Source organism: Macaca mulatta, chromosome 5 (assembly GCF_049350105.2).
Source record: "Macaca mulatta isolate MMU2019108-1 chromosome 5, T2T-MMU8v2.0, whole genome shotgun sequence".
In the NCBI taxonomy this organism is placed as follows: Eukaryota; Metazoa; Chordata; class Mammalia; order Primates; family Cercopithecidae; genus Macaca; species Macaca mulatta.
The window spans coordinates 154,959,522-154,980,214 of NC_133410.1; the positions used below are offsets into that span (position 1 = coordinate 154,959,522).

Sequence of the window (20,693 nt, forward strand, 5' to 3'; positions counted from 1 at the left end):
AAACTTACCTATTAGGGATTCATGTTGAAATTACATGATCGCCAGAGTTTGCTTCAAAATAATACCTGAGAAGAAGAAAGTGGATGGAAGTGTAGAGGAAAAAAAGACTGGGCCGAGTTGACATCTGTAGAAGCTGAGAGATAGGTACACAGGACTTATTAATATTGTTTGGTCTAGTCTGCATACATTTCAAAGTTTCTAATTTTAAAAATCTTGCTGTTGTTTTTTTAAGGGTCAGAGATTTAGGAAAATATCATATTTGGGGGCTAGATAAGAACTTTCAACAGCTGGGCATGGTAGCTCATTCCTGTAATCCCAGCACATTGAGGGGCTGAGGCAGGAGGATTGCTTGAGGCTGAGAGTTGAAGACCAGCCTAGGCAACATAGCAAGATTCCGTCTCTACACAAAAATTTTAAAAATTAGCTGAGTGTGGCATTGCAGACCTGTAGTCCCAGCTACTAAGAAGGCTGAGATGGGAGGATTGCTCGAGCCCTGGAGGTTGAGGCCGCAGTGAGATATAATTGCACCACTGTACTCCAGCCTGGGGGACAGAGCAAGATCCTGTCTCTAAAAATAAAAAAGGTCTTGAGAAAGGCTTATACAGAGAATTTTGGGGTAAAATACTCTGGATAATAATAGTAGCACCTACCATTTATGAATGCTTGCTAATGGGCCACTCTGCTAAGCATTTGAGAGATTTGATCTTATTTAATCTCTATCAGTACTCCTAGTTAGGTATCCCTAACTCAAAACTTAGTAGAGACTCCTCCTCCAGTATCAAGTCCTTGCATACAGTAGTCACTAGGTTAATATTAACTGTCTAATAATTGAATAAATGACTAAGAAAGTTTTTCCTTTTTCTTTTGTGTTTGTGGTCCTTTATTTGTAAGACAATTGAAAAGCTCTAGCCAAAGTGTTCATTATTGTTCATCTGGGCTCAGAATACTCTACACAGCATCTTTCACTCACCAACTTACCAACAAACACATGGCTACCAGGCCATTTCTCCCAATATAGAACTTTGTCCATGATACACTCCTTGAAAACTCTTCGGCAATGCCTCACATGGTATCAAGTCCAAGTTAAGCCTCTCACTCAGGCTTTCTAAAATACTATCTCACCTAATTTCCACTAGCCACCAAGAATGGGCTTACTCCAGTAAATGCCCCTCTTTTCACTTTCTTGCCTGCAACTGACCATTCATTCATTTATTTGTCATATGTTGATCATCTGCTATGTACCACACACCGTATTTGCCATTACATTTATATAGAGATATAACAGTGAGCATAACAGGCATGGTCCCTGCCCTTACTGGGCCACATCGTCTCTCAGGTTGACCTTCTCCAGTTGGGCTCTTCTCAGTTTTCAAGATCTTCACGCTTAACATTCACCAGCATCCTTTCCTGATCACTTCAACCTATTGTGTCCTCTCTTCCTTAATTGATGATGTCACATATTTGAGCACTTAATTATATTTTGTCTGGTGTTTCCTTCTCTGAGTGTTTTACTTAGGCATGTCTCCTTTCTTCAATTACACTCTCTTAAACAGAAATTGTATCTTATATTCTTCTTCATCACCAAACTGAATGTGACTCAACTGACTTCAATGATATATGTACAACATGAAGTTAATAAATAGCTTTCAGTATTGAAAAGAGCCAAGCATAAAAAGTCAAAATAATAACAGTTCAAGATCTAATTTATCTTTGAAAATGGAGAAATAAAAAGCTCTAGGAAAGGTACAGATGTATAAATAAGGAGAATAAAGGTACAAAAAAGGAAATTTTTCCCATATGGTATGTCTCCAATAATGTATAATATTTTACGGGATCTATGAAACATCAGTCTTTTCCTTTAATTCTTGCATTTCATAGAACATAATTTAGAGGCCATATCATAGGCCAAATTTATTAGGGCTCTGCTATGATGTCAATAATATTGATAGGAGCAAATTAAGTCTTTACTTATTTAGAAGAAAAACTATTTTTCAACAGAAGTAAAGATTAATATTTAGAAAGAGAGTATAATATTTACCTAAAAAGAATATTACTATAGTTTAACCATGTATAAAACTGTAATTAAAAAGTTTAATAAATGAACTTGCAGACGTCTCATGTCAAACATACCTTTCTTGCAAAAATCCAGCTATGACAAACATTAGACCTGGTTTTCTGACATGTATTACTTGTCTCTTTCAGATTATTATTTTGGATTATACTGTATTTTGTCTACAATGTGCTAATATTATAACTCATCATAAAATAATCCTACTTAGATTATTGCCTAGAGAATCAATAATAGTAAGGTCCCCTTAGTCTGAAATGAATGTCATTATTTTCCTAAATTCTACCTGTTCTGCAAAGCTGCTTCTCATGCCATCTACTTTGGTGAATGTTAAGTGTGAAGATCTTGAAAATTGAGAACAGCCCAAGTGGAGAAGGTCAACCTGATGTGGCCCAGTAAGGGCAGGGAGGTCTTCCCAACCGACCATATTTTAGTCAATCTTTTACATTTACATGTCCTTTCATATGTACTAATTACTATAGTGTAAATTCTCTGAGAGTAGGATTTGGACCTGTTGACACCTTTTTATTCCTCACAGCAGCTACATTGAAACCATTACCTTCAAAGTATTCAATAACAAGTGACCTTTTCCAATGATAAGAACAATTGTGTATAAAAATATAGATGAATACATATGTATAAAAAGTTCTTTCACAAGTCCACTAAGCACATAGAAAATTTCACAAGCAAAAATTATAAACATATTTTTAAATGTCACCCTAAAAAATGCATTTTTCCAAACTGTATAGATTTTTTTTTTGCTAAAATTCTAAGTTCCTACCAAGTGAGCTAAATTAACTTTACCTGAAAATAAATTTCCTTTGCAACTAACTCCTAGATCTATTTAACAAGTCATTTTCTCTGTATTGCTTTGATTCCTTCTTCCTTCAGTTCTATTTCTTCTTAGTCCCTACAGAGTATAACTTGGGCAAATTTAGAGTATGAATTAGACAAATGAAAATTACAATAATAGTCAGTATGGTTAAAAGTGTTGAATAACTTTTTGATAAATCACTATCACTTGTCAGACTTCGGATTTGTCAAATGTTTCCTAATTATGTGATAGGATTTCCTTGCCTAGAGACAGTCTTTCCCTGACTAAAAGCATAAAATCTACATCAAAATTATAATTGAAAACACCAAAAAGAGGTGGTAAAAGATCAATGAAGAAAAAGAAACCCAACTAACAATGGTTGGTAATTTCAACAGTGAAGAGCTTAGGTTTAGTGCTACTCAATAGCCCTAAAGGAATAAATGGGAAAAATAAGAAGAATGTAATATGAATATCATACATTTATTCCAGTTATTCTGAAATATATCCTTGTGAGCTTTATGTTTAAATGCCCATTCCTTCCACAAAATGACAATAACAAACGGTAATTCCATTTAGAAAATAAAGAACTGAAAACATTAGGCACCTGCCAAAACGTATTTTGAAGTTTTACTTATCAGTGGGATCCAAATGTTAGAAAATCACTGGCCTAGTCAGTCAAACAACCATGTAAGAAAGACCTGTCTTAGAAAAAATGATCTCTGAACTCTGAAGGAGGTTAAAGCAGATTTTTAAAAAATGTTACAGTCCCATGAGAGCAGCTGGCTTTTGTCTGTTTTTGTTTTAAATAGAGACAGGGTCTCCCTCTGTTGTCCAGGCTGGAGTGCAGTGGCAGAATCACAGCTCATTGCAGCCTAGAACTCCCGGGCTCAAACGGTTCTCCCACCTCAGCCTCCAGAGTAGCTGGGACTACAAGCAGACAACACCACATATGGCTAATTTTTTAATTTTTTGTAGAGACAGGGTCTTGCTGTGTTGCCCATGCTGGTCTCAAAATCCTGGGCTCCAGTGATCCACTTGCCTCAACCTCCCAAAATGCTGGGATTGTAAGTGTGAGCCACCATTCTTGTCTGAGAACCACTGTTAAATACAGAAGAAGGGCTGGGCGCGGTGACTCACGCCTGTAAACCCAGGACTTTGGGAAGCCAAGGTGGGTGGACCGCCTGAGGTCAGGAGTTAGAGACCAGCCTGGCCAACATGGTGAGACCCTATCTCTATAAAAATGCAAAAATTAGCTGGGCGTGGTGACAGCCGCCTGTAATCCCAGCTACTCAGGAAGCTGAGGTAGGAGAATGGCTTGAACCCAGGAGACACAGGTTGCAGTGAGCCAAGATCCGGCCACTGCACTCCAGCCTGGGTGACAGAGCGAGACTCCGCCTCAAAAAAAAAAAAAAAAAAAAAAAAGAGAAGAGGCCATGAGTTAAAAACAAAACCATATTTGAGACTCTGAAAATGAACTGACTTTCAGGCATTTCTAGCTACAACATTATACTGTTTTCCAAAAAACATTTCTTATATATATGAAGTTGTATTTATTTTCCTGGCACTGTCAGCATTTCTGAAAGAGTGTTATTAATTTGTCAAAATAGTATAGTGTTGAAAAAGAAAAGCAATCTACCATGATGAAATGTTAAACTTATGTAAATTGTAATTTAACCATTAAAAAAAGTTTTGGCTGTGCACCAGGGTTTTTTCTATTACCCTAAAGTAAATAGTCCTCTCAGTAAACTAAAGGAAAACTGCAAATAAAAATCACGAGCACTTTTCAATAAGAAAAATGTTTAAGTGCTGGATACTTAACTAAGTAGTACCTTAACAACAGATCCCTGACAAGCGGAACACGTGTGTGTGATTGCCTTTGAATTCACTAGAGAAGACTGGAATGGGAAGTTGGACTATTAGCTGAAAGAAACATACAAAAATAAAGACATATAATAATAGATATCAAATTATATTAAAATGTATAAAACACAAAATAGTTTATAATTAAACTAATCAAATATATAATTGCAAAATATTTTGTCTATTAAATATCTTTCACCACCACTCTCCAGTAGAGCAATGATGAAAATGTTCAACACTCTGCACTGTCCAATACAGGAGTCACCAGTCACATGTGGCCGTTAGATACCTAAAATGTGGCTAGTGCAACTCAAGAATAGAAAAGTTTAACTTCATGTAATCTTCATTAATTGAATTTTAAATAGCCACATGTGGCTTGTGGCCACCATATTGGTCAGCGCAACTATAGACGATACAAAATGGAAATACCAAAGTACCTCCCTCTTCCTGAACTTGAAAATAAAAGAAATTCCTTTACAGTAAAAACATGCAAAATCACCTTAAAACATGAGAATGCTGTCAATGTCAGCAGGACTTTAAGGTATGGTGGGTCAATAAAAAAGGGAAAACCAGCCAGCAATGGAAATAGAGAAAAAAACCTAAAAGCAATGATTAAGAATACCTATCTAAGCACTACGTAGGAAAGAAGATTCCCTGGTCCAACTGATGGACGTGTCTCTTTCCAAGGGCAATGTACCCTTGCAGTGGAACCAGACACATCCATTTCCAACAGCCTGATAGAATCAGACTTGAGAATTACCTCCCTACCTCTACTTCCTCTAATCCCATTCTCACCAAATAAACTCCTTAGTAAACTACTTTCTCTTGTGAATTTAACCATGAAGAGAGTGCATCAACCCAAGTGTCTAAAGGTCTCTCAAATTATTTTTTCCTTTCATAATTAGTAAATTGGCAATCTGTATTAAATATCATTATGTTAGTATGATTAATGTGAGTCTATTCCTGCAAGGTGGAGTCACAGAATCAGTTTCTAAACAGAACCATCACAAACTTTCAAAGTATATGCCACATTTTCCTGACAATGAGGTGCTCAGGATCTTAAAAATGTGGGATGATTCCAATAGACAACGAAAAAAAGTAATATTACTAGAAACAGTTCAGCAAGCGACATCATGCTACCATCAAAGCTAAAAAAAGAGCTCTCAGATCTGTGAGGTATCAAGAGTGATTTCCAACAGAGAAAGAAAAACTTCTTTAAGGAATATGTGGCACCCAACCTCTCCTTTATGAAGAAAAACTTAGGCCAGGTGCTGTGGCTCACGTCTGTAATCCCAATACTTTGAGAGGCCAAGGTGAAAGGATCACTTGAGCTTAGGAATTCAAGACCAGTCTAGACAATACAGCAAAACCCCATCTCTACAAAAAATAAATTAAATAAGTATATAAAAAGAAGAAAAACGTTTCCTTTTAGTTTGTATTTTTAAAAACATATAACAGGCCAGGTACGGTGGCTCACACCTGAAATCCCAGCACTTTGGGAGGCTGAGGTGGGCAGATCACGAGGTCAGGAGATGGAGACCATCCTGGCTAACACAGTGAAACCTTGTCTCTATTAAAAAATACAAAAATTAGCTGGGCATGGTGGTACACGCCTGTAATCCCAGCTACTCAGAAGGCTGAGGCAGGAGAATCGCTTGAACCCAGGAGGCGGAGGTTGCAGTGAGCCAAGATTGCGCCACTGCACTCCAGCCTGGGTGACAGAGTGAGACTCAGTCTCAAAAAACAAACAAACAAACAAAATAAACATACAACAAAACATATGTTTTGGTGACTCACTATTTAGCAGTCTCGTAGAGAAACAAACGATCAGGGACAATTAGGAAAAGTAAGACAAAGATGCACAATGTTATCTGAGATTTTTATTAGTGTATGCTATTTCTATCCCTTGAAAATTCTTACTGATTATGGCACTAAGTTGATAGAATCTAAAAAGTAGCCAGACATAATGGGAGATTTGTTTCAGAACTAAGGATTGTAGACCAGGTTGGGCAACACGCAAAACCCTGTCTCTATAAAAAATTAAAAAAAAAAAAAATTAGCTGGGCATGGTGTTGCATGCCTGTGGTTCCAGCTACTCAGGAGGCTGAGATGGGAGGATCACTTGAGCCTGGGAGGCAGAAGTTACAGTGAGTTGTGATGGTGCCACTGCACACCACTCTAGGTGACACATGCACACAAAAGGAAGAAAAGTATTCTTCCTAATCTGGATGTTTTCTAGTGTTACATGCTTAAAACTGTTTTTTAACCATTTGTTTGCATTGGTAGGAGTTTTTATTCAATTTTTTTTAAGCTGGAAATTTAACCTTTTGACTTTAACAGTTGTTTGGCTGGAAACTACACAAGATACAGACTCAAAATTCTACAGAGACATGTAGTTATATGGAATCAGGATTCAACCATCTTTGAGGAAAAATATCTGTGAATTAAAGGGCAAAAGGTAGAGGCCTCTATGTTTATATACTGTTTCCATGATCTCTACTCATTGTTTCCTCTTTAGTTAAAAAGGTAGAAATAAACGAAGAAAAAAGAAAAAGAAACATATAAACCTACTTTCTTTGGTACACTAGAAATAATCTTTCCTATTACTGATTTTAATTATTGAAAAGATTGACAAATCTGTCCTGCTCTTCATTTGCATACCTCGGTAGCTACTGATCAGTATTCTGTTAGGCTGTTCTCAAAAACACAGATGTTAATGTATTTTTCCGGTTATTACTTAGAAAATGGAGCCAAGCGCAGTGGCTCATATCTGTAATCCCAGCACTTTAGGAAGCTGAGGCAGAATTGCTTGAGCCCAGGTGATCAAGAACCAGCCTGGGCAACAAAGTGAGACCCAGTCTCTACAAAAAATTAAAAAAAAAAAAAAAATTAGCTGGGCATGGTGGTGCCTGCCTGTAGTCCCAGCTACTAGAGAGGCTGAGGTGGGAGGATGGCTTGAGACTGGGAGGTTGAGGCTGCAGTGAACTGTGATCCTACCACACCGCACTCCAGCTTGGGCAATGAAAAAGACCCTAACTCAAAAACAAACAAGCAAACAAACAAAAAACAAAACAAAACAAAAAAACACCAACCTTCCCATTAAAAAAATCGTTTGAGTAACTACTCTTCCTTTAGTTTCTTCAAAGTCTGTCTCTTCTCCATTACGTGGAGATAGATAGCACTCTCCAAAGCTCCTCCAGGCCAAGTCACATCTTTATCGTTTTCTATATCTCATTTAACAAATTTTAACCTCTGACAAGATGATAAGACCAAAGTCAAAGCAATATTCTGAATTATGAACCCACCAAACTCAAGTGCAGAGGGCTGTAACACGATGCTTCTAAAGAGCAAACCACATTAGCTTGCATCTGCTGTCATATGATAGTGCAAGTTCAAGTTATCTGTTTTGTCATTCTCACCTTGGCTTTTTCTTTCTAATGCCTCTCAGACATGGATTTGATCTAGTTTTTATATAACATTGAATTGGTTCTTTTTCATACTTACATTTTTAATTCTTCTTTAGGATACTGTATAGTTTCTTTTTAAGCACTGTCTAGAAATTTAACTTTCACTTGTCAATTTGATTATAGTATCTACTTCACAAGTAGTTAAAAAATAAACTTTAATTAAAAAAAATACTTTCCTTTAATACCAACAGTGAAATCATTCTCTACAATGCTATACAATAGCAATCACTTATTATAATCTTTTATTTACACATCTCTAGCTATTTAAATATTTGCAGTAATCATGCTTGTAGCCATTTTTCATGTAAAACTTCCTGATATTTAAAATCAATTATTTCAATGAAAATAGCATACGGGTTTGGTAACCTATTATACAGGAATAATCTGCCTTAATCTATTTCATAGGTTTTTCTTCTTTAGTAGAAAAAAAGATCTTATAAATTACTAAATATCAAACTTAGATGTGGGGATGAATTTCCACTTCCATTCCAAATCAACACTGTGAACATAAGGCAATACAAATTTCTTACAGCTATAGCAAGTTTTATTGAGATTTAAAAGCTTGGAATTTAAAATCATTTTAACGTGGTAAAGAAAAATTTGGATGGCCCAGGGCGGTGGCTCACGCCTGTAATACCAGCACTTTGGGAGGCCGAGGAGGTTGGATCACGAGGTCAGGAGATTGAGACCATCCTGGCTAACATGGTGAAATCCCGTCTCTACCAAAAATACAAAAAATTAGCCAGGCATGGTGGGGGGCACCTGTAGTCCCAGCTACTTGGGAGGCTGAGGCAGGAGAACGGCGTGAACCCGGGAGGTGGAAGTTGCAGTGAGCTGAGATCGCGCCACTGTACTCCAGCCTGGGTGACAGAGAGAGACTCCGTCTCAGAAAAAAAAAAATATATATATATATATATAGAAAAAGAAAAATTTGGTAGACAGATGACCAATTATGGTCAAAACAGATGACAAAAAGATGGGATTTTTATCAAATGAATTAAACATATAATTATGATAATTAGCATACATTTTAAGTGCATCTGATATACAAGATATTTTACAATCTTATATAAATGAAGAAGAGAGATTAAAATAGTATTCATTGGGTGATTTCTGTCTATTCATTTAATATTTTTTGAAAGCTTACTTTGTGCCAAGTACTATAAATATTGAAAATAGATAGAGTAGTGAAGCGACCAAAAGAAAACAAACACCTGCCTTCATGGAGCTTTCGTTTGAAAGGGAAAGTCAAAGGGACAGTTAATTAATGTAATAAATGATAAATTATATACTATGTTAGAAGACATTATTTTATAAAAAGAAAAATAGCAGGCTAACAAGAATAGGAAGTTCCAGAGATGGGAGAGAAGGTCCGAATTTCAAACTAACTACACTAACCAGTTGCAGTCTATAGTAACCCAATACAATCTAGATAGAAACTCATTCCAAAAGCTAAATAATCATAAAAGGAAAGCTGGAGAAATTGCTTTTGAGATAGGCTTTGAGGGACATCTAGGGACATCTAGGATAATAGAATGGATGGGAACAGTGCAAGCAAAGAGGTGGGAGCAGAAAAATGTCCAAGTGTTAGAGGATGTTTTATAAGTATAAAGGCAATGAAAAAAAATCCATAAAGGAAAAAATGGACAAATGTGACATACAAACTTTAAAATTCTATAACCATATGCAAAGTAACAAACTGCAACGAATACACCGAACTATACAAAAATATTCATTCAAAATGGGTCACAAGACTAAATGTAAAAACAAAAACTAAAACTTATAGAAGAAAACATAGGGGAAAAATCTTTGCGACAAACAAGGATTTCTTAGATAGGATACAAAACGCCTGAGCCATAAAAGAAAAAAAAATAGAGAAACTGGATTTAATAAAGAGGAGAGGGTGGAGAAGGGTGGATCAACAGTAAACATGAGAATGAAACTGGGTGGGCAGGGAGAGAGAGAGACAATAGGGACACACTGGGAGGATCCCTGAATGGTCAATTAGGTAGTGGGTAATTAAGAGCCACTATAGGCATTAGGGCATAGGAATGACACAAAAAGTAGTATGTGATAATAGTTTGTCTTACAATATTGTGTGGATGACAACGAAGAAGATAGGAATCATTGCCCTGGCTCTTGGAAATTACCAAAAGCAAAATAATGTTAATAAACATTATCCCTCCAAAATAAATGGATAAAAATATTAACTTAAGCTTTCAAGTGAAAACCTAGGAACCCTGCAGAAAATAACTGCTTACAAGAGACTTGGCTGAATAATAAAAGACCAAACTATAAATATTGAACTATAGACCAACTACTGTTATAAGGTAAAACTATAAACACAGAGAACATTTTAAATTATTCTACTTATTAAAAATATCACTAAAAAAAAAAGCTACTCAGGAAAAGTAAACAAGTGTAGGGTTCTAGCAAAAAAGAAAGCTGTAAGCTCAGAGTATAACCATCCCTGGGCACACAGAATATGAATCAATGTTACTCGAGATAACACTAGTCATTCCAGTTACTCATAATCCAGAAGATTTGTGGTGCTTTGACTCTAATTTCCAAAATACCAAGTAGAATTTTTTTCCCCTGATCAGTACAGCTCGTTCAATTACCAAAAGTTAAAATCAAGTTTATCAAGGCTCTTAAGATTATGAATTTTGTTTTTTTAAAGTCCTCCATTATCTTAAATTACACTAAGAAAGTTACTCACCTTGGTTCATAGTCCTCCAAATAAGAATATTTTACTATTAATTTGTGTGAACATTTGTAAATCAAATTGATATAAAAATGAGGTTTCTATAATTTTTCCTTATTCTTTTATTTCCATCCCCATTTCATATTTTGAATAAACAATTTTATCTTAAGTAATTGCATTAATGTCATGTGTGATATCCTAAGATAGAAAAACAATTTTTAACAGTCATGAATACTGATCCAATTATTTTCAGGGACAGGCATATATATCACTATGTAGACGTAAGAATAACATTATGAGGCTGGATTTACAGGGCAAAAAAATCACAGTGGGGAAAGCAATAAACAGAAATTAACTTCTTTAACCAATGATACCATAATCAGGTGAAGCACTTTCAATCTATTATTTCTTTTTATAAAACCCCATATGATGGGCTTTGCTTTTCAATAGTATTAAATATTCATCTTGATTATAAAACTAAAAGAAAATACACATGAATTTTTACCTGACATTGTGATAGGAAAAAGCTTCATACGTATAAAGGCAATGAAAAAATCCATAAAGGAAAAAATGGACAAATGTGACAGACACAAAAACCTTACAACTCTAGAACCATACACAAAGTAATGAACATCAAACAGTACACTAAACTATACACAAACATTAATCCAAAATGGGTCATAAGACTAAATGTAAAAACAAAAACTAAAACTTATAGAAGAAAACATAGGAGAAAAATCTTTGTAAGAAACAAGGATTTCTTATATAGGATACAAAAAGCCTGAGTCACAAAAGAAAAAAAAAAAAGACAAACTAGATTTACCAAAAATTTTGAACTTCTGCTATTTGAAAGTTACTGTTAAGAAAATGAAAAGATGAGCTACAGACTGGGAAAAAATCACTTATAAAACATATGTCTGATAAATGACTGGTGTCCAAAACAAACTTAAAAACTTGCACCTAATTATAAGAAAACAACCTAATAAATAACATGGGCAAGAGATTTGAATACACAGGCCACCAAAGAAGATACACAGATGGCAAATAAGCACACACACAAAAAAATGTCCAACATCATTAGCAGCTAGGGAAATACGAATTAAAGCTTTGATGACATACGACCACACACCTATTAGAATGGCTAAAATAAAAAATATTGCGAATGTCAAGGGATGGCAAGGTTGTGGAGTAACTGGACTACTTATACATTCCTGCTGGGAATGTAAAATGGTACAATCACTTTGGGAAAGAGTTTGGTGGTTACTTATAATGTTAAAATATACTCACTATATGACTCAGCAAAGATATTTCCCCAAGAGAAATAAAAACATATATATCTACATAAGAAACTGTACACAAATATTTATAGCAACTTTATTTACAATTATCATCCAGGAAACAACCAGAAGTTCATCAACTGGTAAATTTATGAACAATGTAATACTACTTAGCAATAAATGAAATTAACTACTGATATATACAACATAGATGAATCACAAAAGTGTATGCTAAGTGATAGAAACCGTACTCAAAAGGCATATATTGTGTGATTCCATTTAGATGACTTTCTAGAAAAAGGCAAAAGTATAGAGAAAGGAAAAAAATTCTGTGGCTGCCAGAGACTGAGGATAAGGGAGAGGATTGACTCCAAAGGGCAAGAAGAAACTTTCTAGGTGGTGAGTATTCTCCGAAAATAATAGTGAAAGAATAAATACTCTATCCAAAAAAATTATAATTATATTATGCATTATATAAAACAAAATCTAGTTGTCAGAGTAGAAATAAGAATATGAGAAAATACTCACATACATAAAGGGAAAAAGCAGAAAATAAGATTGACTACACAATATACACCACTTTTGTAACTACATCTATATAATACACAGGACATAAACTAAAATGCTGATTCGTTATAGCTAGGTGAGTCTATCTGTATTTTTCATACATTCTATAATAAACATATTAAAATTACAGTAGCTTTTTGAAAGTTATTTTTTAACACATTGTCCTCACCAAGTAAATTATACATGGTAAAGTATCTTTCTAAGTCAGCTTTTGGTATATTTAAAAATTGAATCTGGTATCTGACAAATTGCACTTTCAAAACATCTAAATTGGTAGATACAAACTTCATGATAAAAACCCAGTTTTCTTTGGAGTTGTAACAAAAAGTGGCAGTTTTAAAAGCAATAATTGAGATAACCTACTGCATTACTTGAAGTTGTCTTGTTTTTGTTTTTTGTTTTTGTTTTGAGATGGAGTCTCGCTCTGTCACCCAGGCTAGAGTGCAGCGGCACGATCTCTGCTCACCGCAACCTCCGCCTCCTGGATCCAAGCTCAGCCTCAGCCTCCTGAGTAGCTGGGATTACATGCATGTGACACCATGCCTGGCTAATTTTTGTATTTTTAGTAGAGACAGGGTTTCACCATGTTGTTCAGGCTGGTCTCAAACTCCTGACCTCGTGATCCACTAGCCTAGGCCTCCCAAAGTCCTGGGATTATAGGCGTGAGCCACTGCGCTCGCCTACTTGAAGCTTTATAGTAAAATAAGTGTTTCTCAAACTGTATGGTGTAGTTACCTGGAGGAAATTCAGAATTAGGATGTCTGTGCAATCACACTAGGAAAAACAGCATTTAAATTCAGGAATTTTAAGCAAATTGAGGGCAAGAATCATATTTTTCAATTATTTTTTCAGTTCTAGAAGCTGGCCCAGAGCTGAGCACATAGTAGGAAGTCCACAAATGTTTCATTTTAAAAGTTAATATAAGATCAAACAGCAACATGCAGTAAATCTAGGCTTAAAAAATGGTTTTTTTAATTTCAAACTAAAATCTGCCATTTCCAATAATATAGACTATTGTTTTTTAGAAATGCTAAACGTTTACTTGAAATCCTGAGTCCATGATGAAGTTTGAAGGTCTAACACTGCTTTCATCGCAGGGACCAACAATTAAAGGGAAGATTATCTTTCGTTGACAGAATCAAGTTTATACAGTTTATGCATCCTCTATTTTCCTCCTGCTTCTCTCCACATGGCCAGATTTATTTGGAATGGTAGTGGGGTCTGAGTCAATGAGGCATATTAATAATGGAACAAAACTTTTAAAAAGTTCTAAGAAAATATTTAACACTATTTACTCCAGCAGTCTCTCCCCGCCACACGCACACCCAATTAGGACTTGATATTCTCACTTTAAGAATCTGTAATATAAATGAAGGCAAGAACCTTAATCGTTTGGCTCACCATACTATTATGCCAGACCCCCAAAATATTAGCTCAACAAATAGATTAACCATACAAAATTTTTAGTTTGAAGGAAAAAGAAACAAAGAAATAAGAACTATTTGCCACATTTTCATCAATTAGTAGTTAATAAGCATCTCCTACTAAAGACCATAAACTAAGCAGTTCTGTAGTAGGCTGGATTCAAATTAAGGAAATTTAATTTTTATTTTAAACGACTGCTAGGATCATCTTTCTTAGGAGGTCCTTTACAAACCTCCTGAACCAGAATAATTTATATTTATTTATTTTACTCAAATGGGTATAGCAGCAAATACTTTCCCAGTTTGGGACTGATGATGTTTTAAAAATTAATAAAAATTAAAATGAAAGTACATGGCATTTGTTAAAGGGTAATAAAATAACTCCAGTCAATTGGCTAGTTCTATACTAGTAGATTTCTTTAAACGGTAATGAAATCATTGCTTTAAAAAAATCCATCATTATTAAAATAAAAAAAAAGTTGCCTCAGCCTCCACCAAAATTAGATTTGTAAGTTGCTGGTCATTCCTATAATTAAATCTGTGTCACAAATTTGCAAGAAAAATGATCACTGTGACTAATGCATTTACTTGCCACACAAGTCCTGCCAGACAGCATAGAACATTATGCTGCTAAAATAGAATAGGTACAGATTCTATACGTTTTTATTAAGTAACAAAGACCATTTTTTATTTACAATGATTGTACTTCAGATAAGAGTTTGTTTTAAAAACAAACCCACATGCAGCTATCACCAGGTCTTCCTGACTGGAGCATTATGACATATTTTTAACTCTGCAAATATGTTTGTCACTTTGGCACACATACCACTGTTTTTCTAGAGAGGTGTTACGTAAAAAATGATCTAGTGAAAGAAACGCAAACATGTTTAGGTTGCCAGAGTCCCTGATTCTAGGAGTTTCTTCATTTGACTTCTCCAAATAATTTTAATTCATTTATTTGATGGTGTGATTGAGAAGTGACCTCAGAGAATGGTGTTTCCCAAAGTGTAAATGAAAACAAGATAACTCAAAGGACACGTGCACAGAGAATTAGTAATGCAACTTACTGTATTTCAACTCTCAATCCTTTGGATTGCAGAAGGAGAAAGTGCTTTGTTTGGTGCTGGTGCTAATTTCACCTTTTATCAAAAGAAGGGCAGGCATCAGATTCAGAGCCTTGAATAGCAGCAGAGGTTAGCTACAAATTAATAGTAGCTTTTTTTTCCATTGACTTAATTTCAGTTACCTTCTATTCACGACAAGATAGTTCTTTATTTATAGTGTTGATGTAAAGTTTTGGCTTGAAATAAATTTAAATTGAAAATGTGAGTCTTATTTAACAAACAGTATGCTGACATGGCAAAAGCTATAATGATGCCTGAATGCTGGAAAGCACTGCATTGAAGACAGTCTTCATTCCTGTCTTCTCTCTTTCTTAAATATTTTATTATTATTTTTCCCATATTTATGTTTTGTGTATTTGCTTCAGTATCTTGAAAAATGCCTTGAATCTAATGGACTCTGAATATATCTTTGCTGATTTTCTATCCCATTTTCCTATATTGTGCTACCTGCTAATTGAACCAATGGTATTTTTAAAACAAAAGTAGTCTGATCTCAGCAATCCAGCTCTTATGATGTTCACTTGCTCAAACAGGTGATGATCAAATGAAATGCATAGCATGATGATGGGTTGCATTGTGCAACGGTAGAAACCAACTTCCATTCATCTGAACACAGTTATTAATTTTAACACCCAGGATGGGCCATTTAAACTGTTGGTTTTATCCAGTTCTTCCCACTAAAAGATGAACTTGAAACAGCATCTATAAGATGGTACTGATACTGCTTAAATATTAAGTCGTATGTTCTGGCATTTAAGTTTAATGAAAAATAAAAACTTTTTTATAAACAAGCCATGAACTTTTGAGGTAAAACTAAGATACCAAGTGAACAATTTGGGTTGATTAAGATTTTAAGAAAATTAAGCACATGCACACACACACAAATTCAGCATAGTCTTCAATACTTTACAAAATAAGAGACCCCATAAACCATAAACTAAATACATCCTAGACTTAGGTGAAAGCAAACCAAATTAACAACTGAATCTTATCTAGTACCACCTTTAAGCCTCTGTTTAACATTTGAGATTCTTGATCTAATTTTTAAAAAGCATTGTTCCACAGCAATCAATGAGTAACAAAGATCATGGTGTTTCCTCTTTAACCATTCTAAATATTTCAGAAATTCTTACATTTATGTTACCGTGAATTTCTCTAATGTTTTATAGCATAGTTGGAAACTCGATTTGGCATGATCATCTTTGTCATTCACTAGGGTTCCCTTTTAAGATCAGGAGTCACCAAAAACAATAAAATGGGCATGTATCATTGTACAGGAAAGGAAAAATTACAAGAAGGTGATAAACACACAAGTTATTATTATTAATACACGGCATTCGTGTTTGGGATTTCTTTTCTTTCAGCAGCTATAATAACATCAGTTAACTATTCAAATTTTTCTACAAAGCAGGGTTGTAACAGGGAACCAGCCAAAGCAGAGGGAAGACAGAACAATTGGGTAAGGGAAGAAAAATATAAACTGGCTAGTTTTTCACCCCAAGGCAAAGAGTTCCTTTTAACCTTTGATCTGGCATGAAAAGAAAATTGTTCATCTTAGAATAGCTTCTGCTAGTTCCAGCAACGTGTATTTTAAAAGAGAAGAATTATGTGAAAGAAACCCATTTCTTGACACTTTAAATGAAGAGATTTAGAAAGTAATCAGTGACTCGTATAGATCTTTTTTAGACTAGATGTTTTGAATTTACAAGGATTTAACTTTCTGACTCTTTGATGATGTTTCTGAAATTCTTATTAGTACATCTATGTTGCCATGAATTGTTCTAATGTTTATAACATCATTATTAAAAACTCAGTTTGGCATGATCAGCTTGTCACTCATTAGTGTTTCCCTTTAAGATTAGGAGTTACCAAAAATAATAAAATAGGCTGAGGAGTCTAAAAATAGCAAAGTTCTAAACGTTCCTTTTACACTTTAACCTATCATTTTTAGAGACATGGAAACATTGAATTCAGCCTCCAAATCAAAAATGCTAAGTTCTAACAAATCAAATGATCTAAATTTAGCTTGGGGAATTTGTTTTCAACACAATTGAATCTTTTGAAATTAAAGAAAAAAAATTTCAATTAGAATTTTCCCAAAAGATGTCAGTATCTATTTTTAAAAAACCAACGCCTTCTGATGAGGAGCAACATGTGAGTTGCCTGAACTTGAAGTACAAATACATACATGTATATACATAAATTTTAATAGCATTTTAGTTATTCAAGGTGCTTTACTATCAAATTTTATTAAAATCTCATTAAGAGAGAAATCTCAAATCACTATGTTCCACAATTATTATAAACTGAACGATTTAAATGAGAGGAGGAGATAATGACATTAACTTCTTAACTTAAAGCAATCCTCCATGGCATGATTTTAAAATATTTTCTTAGTCTCAAATTTATGTAAATTGAATTCACCTATCATTAGTTATTACCCACCTAGTTACATTAAAAACAATAACAAAAACAACAAAAAGAGCTTTCTATAATAATTAGTTCCTAAAAACACTGTTCAAATTAGACCTGGGACATTATTAAACTAGCTATAAATATGTACAGTATTTTATTTAGTATACCCAGATGCCTGAAAATCAACAAAAATGCCCTCAGAGTTCTTTCTTCAAATACTCTTCTAATAAAAGCGTTTCATTCAAAGATTTAAGGTAATCTGAAATAAATACCCTTTTCAGATTCTATTATGTTTGTACCACAGGAATGGTCACTCATAATCAGAGAATAATCAATGGATCAGGGTATTTTAGATCTTGCAGGGCTCAGTCAGAGATAACCAATTTCCTTATTTCATGGATATCCATAGTCACACACACATAAAAATTCATGGCAGAGCTTGGACAAAAACCTAGATCTAACATTTAGCTCAAAGTTATTTCTTATCATATCATATAAACATTTTATATAATTTATCCCACAAGTCCACAGTTTAGACACTATCATTGCCTCATTTTATATATAGGGAAGCTTACATATTTAGGCTAGTAGTCAGTCAAGTAAGAATTTAAACCCAGTCTGGCTCCAGAAACCATACCACTACTCATAATCCTAAATTTTAAGAACAGGTGGATATTTTCCATTTATAGAGAAAATTCCCAAATAGCTGTAACAAATACCATCCTTTAAGAATAATAAAATAAAAATATAAAGTTTACAATTTGGAATTTCACTCCTGTAAAATAAATCTTCTTCCTAATCCCAACTCAAGCACCAATTTCTCCCTGAAGCCTTCTCATGTCATTTAACTGAGATGAACGTCTTTCTTCAAACCTTTAATAATTGTTGTACATTGTTCATATGTAGAATGTACTAGCTGTCTCAATATCTATTTTCCTCTTCTTTCTTAGTAACAGAAATCTAATTTTCAGCTCTCAGTAAACTGCCATATTTCCCAACTTCAGTGGCTAGAAGTGATCATGTGACTGAGTTCTACAAAAGGAAGTGCTAGTATTGTGGTGGAATTCCAGGAATGCTGTTCAAAGAAAGAAGACTCAGGTTTCAGGGAGCTCTTTCTTCTTTTTCCTTTTTTTTTTTTTTTTTTTTTTTTTTTTTTTTTTTTTTGAGACGGAGTCTTGCTCTTTAGCCCAGGCTGGAGTAGGGAACTCTTTTTTCTATTCTCACTACTTTACCTTGCTATCCAGACGTTCTGGCTGGGGCTCCAGCAGCTATCTTGGATCATGAGGCAGCCTTGAGGAAGAAAACTGCATGCTGCAGATGGTGGAGGACAGAAATAGGTGTCTTGGCCCATGATGAGACCATGAAGCCACTATACCATACTTGGACAGCTCCCTCCAAATGGAAAAATTTATTATTATGGAAAAATAAATCTTAATCTCGTGTAAGTCACTTTTATTATTATTCTTTCTGTTAAGCCAAACCTAATTCTAACTGATACAGTTCACACGTTTCATAATCCTAGGTTGTTGTAACTATGGTGAAGAGAGGAAAAAAAGATATAGAATTATTTATCTTACAACACTGGAGCAAAACATACCTAATCATAATTTTCACTCTCGAACTCTCTCTGGTAATTTTCAACTTTGTGAAAGAAAAAGCAGGGGAAGGAACGGGAATAAAAAAAGTAAAACAACACTTCTGCCTTTCTGCCATTGCTCATGCCATTTCCTCTCCTCTCCTTTACCAGTTAATTCCTACCCATACCTCAAGGCTCAGCTCAGAGCAATCACTTCTGTCAGATCTGTGAATTTAGAGTGCATATTGTCTGTGCCATTTATTTGACAATCATATATCTCTAGTAACATCTTTCATATGGCTTGTTAACTTTTACATTGCATTTCTTTTTCTACATGTCATCTCCACAACCTAGTGGGACCCAACTTATATTTCTTTGCATTCTTCACAGACACTAGAAAACTACCTCTGTGTAGCAGGAAATCAATAAATACCTTTGATCGATTAACTGAATTAGGGTAAGAAAAAAAAGTGAAGAAAAGAAAAAGAGCAAAAGACTTAGAAGTGAGAATACACAGCTTCTTAGGAGTGAAAGAGCATAATACAAATCCCAAAGAACCACAAACACAAGTTGTACTTCACTAGACCTTACCAAACAAGTGGGCCTGGTAAAACAAATATGATACGTTCATATAGTCAGTGCATGTCTCACACTATACTTAGTAAGCTTGTTCTCTAACAAAGGAATCGTGTATTTTGTTTCAGTCACTCAGACAAAATTGTGTCAACTTTATTTTCTCAAAGTCTAGACATCTGAAAGACTAAGAGATCCAACTTAAGAAGCTATGTTTTGATAGTGGAGGTGTATGGTACCAAATCATGTACCAAAATTGGCTTCCAGAAAGTTCATATTTTACAGATATTATTCTATTAAACAATTGTGATAACATATAGAATAATACTTGGACACATGAAATAATGACTTAAAATATTACTGAGTCTAAACTAAGCAATCCAAAAGATTATTTTTTAAAACAGACTTTATTGTCTAAAACCCAGAAATAAGACAGCATCGCAAAAAACATTACTGGCTCTATAAAAATAAGATATAGGCTATGCATATTTTTTGCAGATGCTACATCATTAAAAACTCTGTAAGGCTATGTGACACTAAAAGCTGTGTAGCACTATGTAGAATTAACACTATGTAACAACATGTTTAAAAGTTTTAACTACATTTAAATACAAACAATAATAATTAACACAGCATTTTAAACAGAGGTAATTGATATTTTACCTAGACTCATGAACTAGTTTATACATCACTTAGTTTACTCTCAATTATTTGTAAATCACTGTACTATATACCTGCTAATGAGTTATGTCCCCCCAAAATATAATATTCTAATTTACTTCAGGAATTTAACAAAGTTTTAAGGCACAAAAAATTTTAAATTA

The 20,693-nt window shown here is 34.4% G+C and overlaps 1 protein-coding gene across 6 annotated transcripts in view; it reads right to left on the reverse strand.

Annotated features, from left to right (window-relative positions):
- The window catches only part of SLC10A7 (solute carrier family 10 member 7), a 256,440-nt gene that overhangs the window by 155,815 nt on the left and 79,932 nt on the right, over positions 1-20,693 (reverse strand). The window contains exon 6 of one of the 6 annotated variants that reach the window (XM_078002308.1): positions 9-133. The exons of 4 other annotated variants lie outside the window; for them this stretch is intronic. In XM_078002308.1, coding sequence (XP_077858434.1) covers positions 20-133 — 114 coding nt within the window. In that variant the 3' untranslated portion in view covers positions 9-19. The remainder of the gene's footprint in view (positions 1-8; positions 134-20,693) is intronic. One more of the 6 variants, XM_078002309.1, reaches the window with a different exon arrangement.